The 10,228-nt window shown below is 42.4% G+C and overlaps 1 protein-coding gene across 3 annotated transcripts in view; it reads left to right on the top strand.

Moving 5' to 3' along the window:
• Positions 1-1,223: 1,223 nt before the first annotated feature.
• Positions 1,224-10,228, top strand: part of LOC139393324 (PCF11 cleavage and polyadenylation factor subunit) — a 31,976-nt gene continuing 22,971 nt past the window's right edge. For 2 of the 3 annotated variants that reach the window (XM_071141880.1, XM_071141881.1), the window contains exons 1-5: positions 1,224-1,591; positions 3,966-4,091; positions 4,532-4,714; positions 4,980-5,195; positions 5,461-6,467. In XM_071141880.1, coding sequence (XP_070997981.1) covers positions 1,352-1,591; positions 3,966-4,091; positions 4,532-4,714; positions 4,980-5,195; positions 5,461-6,467 — 1,772 coding nt within the window. In that variant the 5' untranslated portion in view covers positions 1,224-1,351. The remainder of the gene's footprint in view (positions 1,592-3,965; positions 4,092-4,531; positions 4,715-4,979; positions 5,196-5,460; positions 6,468-10,228) is intronic. The other variant, XM_071141882.1, reaches the window with a different exon arrangement.

Here is a 10,228-nt window from a genome sequence, read left to right as displayed (position 1 = left end):
TTTTTCATTAGAGCAATGTCGAATTCTTCTGTACTCCAGAATGACTCGTTTGACAGGTGCCCTGCTTCCTAAATCGAAGCACAACACATCATATCCATTAGTTTGCGTGAGATCCAACATGTTTCTTCTGACCAACAGATACAAAAAATATCCACTTCAGGGATTTTCACTGATTTAACTTTCTACACCAGTTTTGATATTTCAAACGGATCCAAAACGTATTTCTTCTATATAAAATCGGGAGTCTGTAGAAGTAGATGTATTTTTCACAATTTTTAAACGAAAGTCCATTTATCCTTATTTCCACCGCCATCAGATTCAAGCTCCAATTCTGCTTCCACCATCGACCTGGCTGCAGCGGCGCTTTCGTGACGTTGTCGTTTCGTGACCAACTGCGTTGCTTGCGAGAGTATTGTAAAATAAATGTACATGTTATTCAATCCAAACTGCTCACGCTATTACATAGCTCGCAAATCCTGCCTCTCCCAAATATTTTTTATAACTAACCCAAGATGGAATTTACAGGTTCTGGTCTAATGGGAGCAAATTAATCATAGTGGGCAGAGCCAAGCACGATCTAGTGAGATCATATTGGCTCATTCTAGCATTTATTTGCTTATTTCCGTTAGGGAACCCCTACTCGAAGTGCGCATGTGCAATAACTTAATTTACCCTTGCACTCCTTCTAAACGATGCAATTTTTACCAAATTTGGCATAGGGTAAAGTCTACTAAATGCAGCCCACTATGTCACAGATTCTAGTTTTGGAAACAGAAAACTGTATGGAGATCAAATGTTTGATCAATGACAAAATGTACAGAATCTCGGCTCAGATCCATCTCGCTCCATCTTCTCCCACTTCCGGACACTATCTCCTAGGACAAATTCGCTAGCAACAGCGAGCTAGCTTTAATACCCATAAATATTTCGACCCCTCCCCAAATTCATATAGTTGGTTTTGGTACTTTAACCTGCTAGTCGTGGACGCTTCTGGGGGACAGACAAAACAACATGCGCACGAGAGGAGCCGGTTTAGTCAGCATGTAATCCGTCTATTATGCAATGCATTCGAATTTGATTGGCTAACCGGAGATGGTAACATTTTGACCAATTAGGTTGAATGAATGAGTCGTTCGCAAAAGGTTCACGCGCACGCAACTCAAACTATCCAATAGGAGGACACCAACTGAGGCTGTATAAAAATTATTTTGTATGACGCGTTTAGTTGATCGAGTTGCAGCCGCCATCTTCTGACATAAAAAAGAAGAGTGGAAACGTCGATTACAGATGCAAAGGGAATACAAAATAATTCGTAACGAGTTGGAAAATAAATATAAAGTCAAATGTGTTTATGGACTGCCTCGTAATAAATGGTTATGTTTCTGATAAGATTGGTTTAGTATTTGATCGATCACACATCGCAAAGATGGACGACGCGGCGAGGGAAGATGCCTGCCGAGAGTATCAGTCCTCCCTCGAAGATTTGACATTCAACAGTAAACCTCACATCAACATGCTGACCATTCTGGCAGAGGAGAATCTGCACTTCGCCAAGGATATCGTCGCAATAATTGAAGCACAAATCACCAAGGTTTTTATGAATATAGAATTTTCAATTTCAGCTATTAACTTCGATGAAGAAAGCTATGTGTAAGCTAACAGTAGCCTTGAAACAGCTGCCCATGGCAACATCATGGCGGCAACACTGTTGAATCGCTGTTCTTGTTGTAGCGACACAACGTTGGCTAACGTTTCTTGTCAACAGTACCAGTTTCAACAAAATAACGTTATAGCAATTTAATGCTGATTACATTTAGAAAGGTAATGTAACATTATCTAGGCTAGCTAATGTTATCCCCTGAGCTAGTTAGCTAACGTTAACATGCCATTTCCCGAAGCCGATTGTCATTTGCTAGGAAATAATCCAGAAATTCAGTTGCCAGATAAGAGTAACGTTAGGAAGCCACCATTATTTGTCAGATATTATATAAAGACGTTATGCTGTGGGGTATTTTTCACATTTCAGAACTTAACACTATTTGGAAACACGTTAACGGTACCGAAACCGAATCAAATATGGCGACATGACGGAGGCAACTTAATGGCTATTTCAGTTAGCTAACGCTAGCATGCCAGTGCAAAGCATTCCACAAGTTTGACAGGTTTACACACGTGGTTTGGCCACATCAATTTCCAAATTTAAGCCAGTACACACTGGCCTACCTAACAATGCAAAATAGTTATTGCATACATTTAGGCCTCGTTTCACTTTCTACATAAATTACTTGAACCAGAATCTGGATTTACAGGATACGTTGAATATAGGGTCTCCTTAAGGCCATGAAGCAGATTTTCAGGCTTAATAATGTAAAAAAATATATATTTAAAAAAAAAAGAGTCCGCTACTTACCAAGGAATGGAGCTTCGCTGAGCAACTATAACGGCTGGTATGTACTTCCACAAAATTTGTAACCGAAAAAATGTATCGTGTGGAAAGAAACTATTGTTTTTGACCAAGTGCACATGAGCCAAATCCACCTCTTCTGCACCTCCAATAAAATCACTAATTACTGCCATGCACGGGTCGATCGGCTGATCCAGTAGCAAGAAAGGTCATTTGTTTGTAACTTCATGTGGCCTTACAGGCCTAACGTTACTGCTGGTTAGTTATTGTTAGACAAAAGTATCTAGCTAGCAGGAGTAATAATAACAAAACAAATAATAGGTACACAAAGATGCAGATCGAATATGTAGCTGTTGAAATTTAGGATAGTGTCAATAGTTTTCTTGTGAAAGTAAACTGGTCTCTTTCAATTTATCAGCTGCTTTTGATATTATCTCTTTGAATTTTGAAATGTCAATGAATGGTAAAATGTGATAATAAAAAATATGAAATATGCTTTTTGTCTTTTTTATTTCCCAGTGTAATTTATTGGTACAGAATCATATCTCTGGTTATTGCCTGATTGGTGTTAAACTCCGTTTTTGATCAATGTGATGATCATTGTCACTTATCAGAACCAAGGCGTTCACCATTTATATGGGAGTGTCTATTGGCTTAAATGCAGTATATTTGTATATTTTGAGTTATTTTGTGTTTTATTGACATGTGAATTGGGTTTACAACTGAAATTGTCATGTTTGCTCATGACCATTTATCAAGTAAAGTCCTAGTGATTTGCTTTTCATGGCACATTGTTCAAGACTTATCTTGCAATTGCACATTTTAAATGAACCCCCCCAAATCCTGCTCTATTCTTGTCGACTTCCTCTTAGTATGTTACATCCTATTTTTGTTCTAAAAGGTAGATAGTACTTCTTCAAATGGACTGCCCCTCAGTGGGATGTTATAACAGGGACTTCATTCAATAAAACGGGAACGTACATGGAGTGATCTCTCTGCCAGAGACCCTCTTTTGAGGTAATTAAAAAAGGGGGGGGTGACTTGAACCATTTCTTCTGGATGGACAATATTTTTATTTTTTCCTGTGCCCAATACAAGACACAAGTAATAGTTGAACAAAGTACTTTTTATGGACATTCAATGTTTTGATCCAGAATGAAGACTCGTCACTTTTTTTTAAAGTTTTTTTTTTTTTTTGGACTGCTATTTTCCTTATGGATAAAAAAAAGTGCCTGTAACCGGTGGAAATAGACAGATTTTAATAACAGTTTTCCCCCCTACATGACAATTTGTTTTGCAACTGTTTTTTCCTACAATAATTTTTTTTCTTATGATCTATCATGCCACGGACAATCAATTTGATTTTTACATGTTAAAAAAACAACTTTTTGAAGTTATTACCCAAGACTGACAAGGATTTTTTTTTTCCTAGCCCAAACACAACTTCTTACGTTAACTTTTTGCTTAACTAATACATAATCAATGTGATGCCTTTTTTATCTGAAATGTTGGTATTAACCCCTGTTGTTTTCTAAACTTGTTGAGTTTTCTATTACCCTAGGCTCCAGCTGCCGAGAAGCTTCCAGTTTTGTACTTAGTGGATTCCATAGTGAAGAATGTTGGAGGCGAATACCTTGCAGTGTTTGCTAAAAACCTAGTCACTTCATTTATATGTGTTTTTGAAAAGGTATATACTACTTTATTTTTGTGCATTCTTGAAGATTAATAAGCACCTTTTATAAAATTATCTGTCCACTGTACTGCTTGCTTTTGTCTAGTCTATCTCTTGCCTTGTATAATGCATTTTTACTAATAAAATGGTGTTTGTGGTTCCCCTTTGATTTGGGGAAGTGCTTGATTGGACAATATCCAAGTCATTAATTGTCTTTGCATTAAAATGCAGTGTTGTATACAGAATGTGTAATATTTCACACGGTTTAACGGTTAATACAAAGCACCTTTGTTAGTGTAATTAGACACATTTTCTAAGTGCCTTCTTGATCTTGCCTGAATTCAATTTACTGCTAAACTATAGGCCTTTGAAGGTAGAATGTGTTCGTTTGTGAAGTACTGTGCTGCAGGTCTTTGCGTTGAGCTGTGGTCCAAGCTGTGTCCTCTGTTTTGTAGGTGGATGAGAACACTAGGAAAAGTCTGTTCAAATTACGCTCCACCTGGGATGAGATCTTCCCACTGAAGAAACTCTACGCTCTGGACGTGAGAGTCAACTCTCACGACCCGGCCTGGCCCATCAAAGCACTGCCCCCTACTGTGAACGCCAGCATTCATGTCAACCCTAAGTTTTTAAAACATGTGAGTAAACTGTCTGTATATCTATGTGTCCGAGAGGAGGATCTGCTGTTCTGAAAGCGTCTGTGGATAGAGGAAAGTAGAAACTGCGCCAAAGTTATTCAAGTTTTGCTGTTTATTGCACAACCTTCGTGACAATATGATCCATAAAGTAAAATACATCCTGACCCTTTGCAACACTGGACATTTCTACACACACACACACACACACTCCGCTACCTGTCGACCTGAGTCCTTCCCATCCCTAAATGTTTTCTCCCCGCTCCAGCCTGAGGAGGTGACCTCCCCTAGGGCCCTGTCCCCTGCACCCCTAGTCCGTGCCCCAGCCCCTGCTCCCCAGCCTGCAGTGGTCCCCAGCGTCAGTGAGAAGAGCATCACCCAGGAGCAGGTGATAAGGCAGCAGCTGCTGGCCAAGCAGAAACAGCTACTGGAGCTACAGCAGAAGAAGATTGAGCTTGAGCTGGAGCAGACCAAGGCACAACTGGTGAGACTCACTATTGTACCCATTTCCCCCTTTTGAAAATCGAATTTAAATGTTTTAAAATATATATGTGTGTGTGTGTATATATGTGTGTATGTATATGTTTGGTCCGCAGGGTGAGTGTAGACACTTTCAGAAGTGTTGGTGTTTTGTAACTTAAACATTTAAAATCTATTAATAATAACATTTTAAACAGGTAGGTTTCTGTTATATTTTCTTCATGTCTTCTGGTGCACTGTCTCGTTTACTAAACACAAGATGTTCTCAGTCCTGCCCCTCTTTTACATTTCAGGCTGCAAACGTGGTACTGTCAACTCCAGCAATAGTGCCAAAGTCCACCCTGCCTCCCTCTGTCATCAAACCCTGTCTCCCCCCTGTCTCCGACCCTAAACCCCCCACCAGGGACCCCCGCCTCAACCGGGCCGGCCCAGGGGCCCTCCAGGCCAAAGAATCAACCAGCCATAAGAAAGAAGGCCATGGTATGGGAGGACCAGCACACACACCAGAGAAACAACTGCCAGAGCGACCCGGCAGGCCCGAGAGGACACGGCCCCCCAAGAAAGAACTTCTAGAAGTGAAAACCAAGTCCAAGTCCCTCTCTCCCATGGCTAAAGGGGTGCTTGGGAAGAGCAAGCATTATGAGGCTGAGAACGTGAAGACGACAGCGGATGCCACGGGCAAGAAAGACCCCAGGCTGAGGAAACATCTCCATGACAAGGCCGACCCAAAAGAAGAGGGGAAAGAGAAGAAGAAATGCACTGATAAGGAGAAAGAGATGGATGATGCATTGATGAAGGCATCAGGCAGGGGGAAGATGGCCAACGGCTCAGTCAGCAAACCGGAGCGTGAGAAACCGGAGCCTGTAGAGAAACCGGAGAACCAGATCAGAGGAAATGCCAGGACCAACGCCAGGAAACGCTCCCGCTCCCCCTCGCTGCACCTGCACTCACCTAAGAGAAAGACTGAGAGGAGGTCCCCCAAGAGGAGAGCCAGGAGCATCTCCCCCTCTCCTCCTTTACACAAACCTGGGAAAGGAGGGAGGCAGTCAGGAGGCAAGCACTCCTCTCACCATGAGGACCCCCAGCACGGGACCACCAGAGAGGAGAGGGTAACCCCCAAGAAGAGCTCGTCTGAGCCCAGAAGAACCAAGAGGCCGGCTGAGGAGAGGCCGGTGGAGGCCAGGGACACGCATTCCTCCCCCCGCACTACTTCAGAGGGCAAGGAGACCAAGGAGAATGCCAAGCGCTGGAGGAGTGGCTGGGAAGAGAACAAACAGTGAGTAGGCTGATATATCCTGTGAACTGTCTGTCTCCCAAATGGGCCATGGGGCTCTGGTCAAAAGTAGTGCACTATGTAGGAAATAGGGTGTTTTTAGGAATGTACCGAAGTCTTGATATTGGTATGTTCTCAGTGTACTAGTATATGTTGCATCACGTCAGTGTATTCTTATCCTCACCTAATGGTATTTAGTGCCTTGAAAAAGTATTTCTAATTCATATTCTCAAAAAAAAATGTACTGAATGTTAGCAAATCATAATCAAATCAATTTATATAGCCCTTTGTACACCAGCTGATATCTCAAAGTGCTGTACAGAAACCCAGCCTAAAACCCCAAACAGCAAGCAATGCAGGTGTAGAAGCACGGTGGCTAGGAAAAACTCCCTAGAAAGGCCAAAACCTAGGAAGAAACCTAGAGAGGAACCAGGCTATGTGGGGTGGCCAGTCCTCTTCTGGCTGTGCCGGGTGGAGATTATAACAGAACATGGCCAAGATGTTCAAATGTTCATAAATGACCAGCATGGTCGAATAATAATAAGGCAGAACAGTTGAAACTGGAGCAGCAGCACGGTCAGGTGGACTGGGGACAGCAAGGAGTCATCATGTTAGATAGTCCTGGGGCATGGTCCTAGGGCTCAGGTCCTCCGAGAGAGAGAAAGAAAGAGAGAATTAGAGAGAGCACACTTAAATTCACACAGGACACTGAATAGGACAGGAGAAGTACTCCAGATATAACAAACTGACCCTAGCCCCCCGACACATAAACTACTGCAGCATAAATACTGGAGGCTGAGACGGGAGGGGTCAGGAGACACTGTGGCCCCATCCGAAGACGCCCCCGGACAGGGCCAAACTGGAAGGATATAACCCCACCACTTTGCCAAAGCACAGCCCCCACACCACTAGAGGGATATCTTCAACCACCATCTTACCATCCTGAGACAAGGCAGAGTATAGCCCACAAAGATCTCCGCAACCCAGACAGGAAGATCACATCAGTGACTCAACCCACTCAAGTGACGCACCCCTCCTAGGGACGGTATGAAAAAGCCCCAGTAAGCCAGTGACTCAGCCCCTGTAATAGGGTTAGAGGCAGAGAATCCCAGTGGAAAGAGGGGAACCGACCAGGCAGAGACAGCAAGGGCGGTTCGTTGCTCCAGAGCCTTTCCGTTCACCTTCCCACTCTTGGGCCAGACTACACTCAATCATATGACCCACTGAAGAGATGAGTCTTCAGTAAAGACTTAAAGGTTGAGACCGAGTTTGCCTCTCTGACATGGGTAGGCAGACAATTCCATAAAAATGGAGCTCTATAGGAGAAAGCCCTGCCTCCAGCTGTTTGCTTAGAAATTCTAGGGACAATTAGGAGGCCTGCGTCTTGTGTAGGTATGTACGGCAGGACCAAATCAGAGAGATAGGTAGGAGCAAGCCCATGTAATGCTTTGTAGGTTAGCAGTAAAACCTTGAAATCAGCTCTTGCCTTGACAGGAAGCCAGTGTAGGGAGGCTAGCACTGGAGTAATATGATCACATTTTTTGGTTCTAGTCAGGATTCTAGCAGCCATATTTAGCACTAACTGAAGTTTATTTAGTGCTTTATCCGGGTAGCCGGAAAGTAGAGCATTGCAGTAGGCTAACCTAGAAGTGACAAAAGCATGGAATAATTTTTCTGCATCATTTTTGGACAGAAAGTTTCTGATTTTTGCGATGTTACGTAGATGGAAAAAAGCTGTCATTGAAACGGTCTTGATATGTTCTTCAAAAGAGAGATCAGGGTCCAAAGTAACGCCGAGGTCCTTCAGTTTTATTTGAGACGACTGTACAACCATTAAGATTAATTGTCAGATTCAACAGAAGATCTCTTTGTTTCTTGCGACCTAGAACAAGCATCTCTATTTTGTCCAAGTTTAAAAGTAGAAAGTTTGCATCCATCCACTTCCTTATGTCTGAAACACATGCTTCTAGCGAGGGCAATTTTGGGGCTTCACCATGTTTCATTGAAATGTACAGCTGTGTGTCATCCGCATAGCAGTGAAAGTTAACATTATGTTTTCGAATGACATCCCCAAGAGGTAAAATATATAGTGAAAACAATAGTGGTCCTAAAACGGAACCTTGAGGATTACCAAATGTACAGTTGATTTGTCAAGAGGACAAACCATTTACAGAGACAAACTGATATCTTTCCGACAGATAAGATCTAAACCAGGCCAGAACTTGTCCGTGTAGACCAATTTAGGTTTCCAATCTCTCCAAAAGAATGTGGTGATCGATGGTATCAAAAGCAGCACTAAGGTCTAGGAGCATGAGGACAGATGCAGAGCCTCTGTCTGATGCCATTAAAAGGTCATTTACCACCTTCACAAGTGCAGTCTCAGTGCTATGATGGCGTCTAAAACCAGACTGAAGCATTTTGTATACATTGTTTGTCTTCAGGAAGGCAGTGAGTTGCTGCGCAACAGCCTTTTCTAAAATTTTTGAGAGGAATGGAAGATTTGATATAGGCCGATAGTTTTTTTATATTTTCTGGGTCAAGGTTTGGCTTTTTCAAGAGAGGCTTTATTACTGCCACTTTTAGTGAGTTTGGTACACATCCGGTGGATAGAGAGCCATTTATTATGTTCAACATAGGAGGGCCAAGCACAGGAAGCAGCTCTTTCAGTAGTTTAGTTGGAAAGGGGTCCAGTATGCAGCTTGAAGGTTTATAGGCCGTGATTATTTTTCATCATTGGTTCAAGAGATATAGTACTAAAACACTTGAGTGTCTCCCTTGATCCTGGGTCCTGGCAGAGTTGTGCAGACTCAGGACAACTGAGCTTTGGAGGAATACACAGATTTAAAGAGGAGTCCGTAATTTGCTTTCTAATAATCATGATCTTTTCCTCAAAGTTCATGAATTTATCACTGCTGAAGTGAAAGCCATCCTCTCTTGGGAAATGCTGCTTTTTAGTTAGCTTTGCGAATTGTTCTTATTTTCCTCAATTAAGTTGGAAAAATAGGATGATCGAGCAGCAGTAAGGGCTCTTCTGTACTGCACGGTACTGTCTTTCCAAGCTATTCGGAAGACGTCCAGTTTGGTGTGGCGCCATTTCCGTTCCAATTTTCTGGAAGCTTGCTTCAGAGCTTGGGTATTTTCTCTGTACCAGGGAGCTAGTTTCTTATGAGAAATGTTTTTAGTTTTTAGGGGTGCAACTGCATCTAGGGTATAGCGCAAGGTTAAATTGAGTTCCTCAGTTAGGTGGTTAACTGATTTTTGTCCTCTGGCGTCCTTGGGTAGACAGAGGGAATCTGGAAGGACATCAAGGAATCTTTGTGTTGTCTGTGAATTTATAGCACGACTTTTGATGTTCCTTGGTTGGGGTCTGAGCAGATTATTTGTTGCAATTGCAAACGTAATAAAATGGTGGTCCGATAGTCCAGGATTATGAGGAAAAACATTAAGATCCACAACATTTATTCCATGGGACAAAACTAGGTCCAGAGTATGACTGTGACAGTGAGTGGGTCCAGAGACATGTTGGACAAAACCCACTGAGTCGATGATGGCTCCGAAAGCCTTTTGGAGTGGGTCTGTGGACTTTTCCATGTGAATATTAAAGTCACCAAAGATTAGAATATTATCTGCTATGACTACAAGGTCCGATAGGAATTCGGTGAACTCAATGAGGAACGCTGTATATGGCCCAGGAGGCCTGTAAACAGTAGCTATAAAAAGTGATTGAGTAGGCTGCATAGATTTCATGACTAGATGCTCAAAAG

This window comes from Oncorhynchus clarkii, chromosome 33 (genome assembly GCF_045791955.1).
Source record: "Oncorhynchus clarkii lewisi isolate Uvic-CL-2024 chromosome 33, UVic_Ocla_1.0, whole genome shotgun sequence".
NCBI classification, from domain to species: domain Eukaryota; kingdom Metazoa; phylum Chordata; class Actinopteri; order Salmoniformes; family Salmonidae; genus Oncorhynchus; species Oncorhynchus clarkii.
The sequence above is the reverse complement of the archived record's forward strand: the minus strand, read 5'-3'. Positions and strand labels throughout refer to the sequence as shown.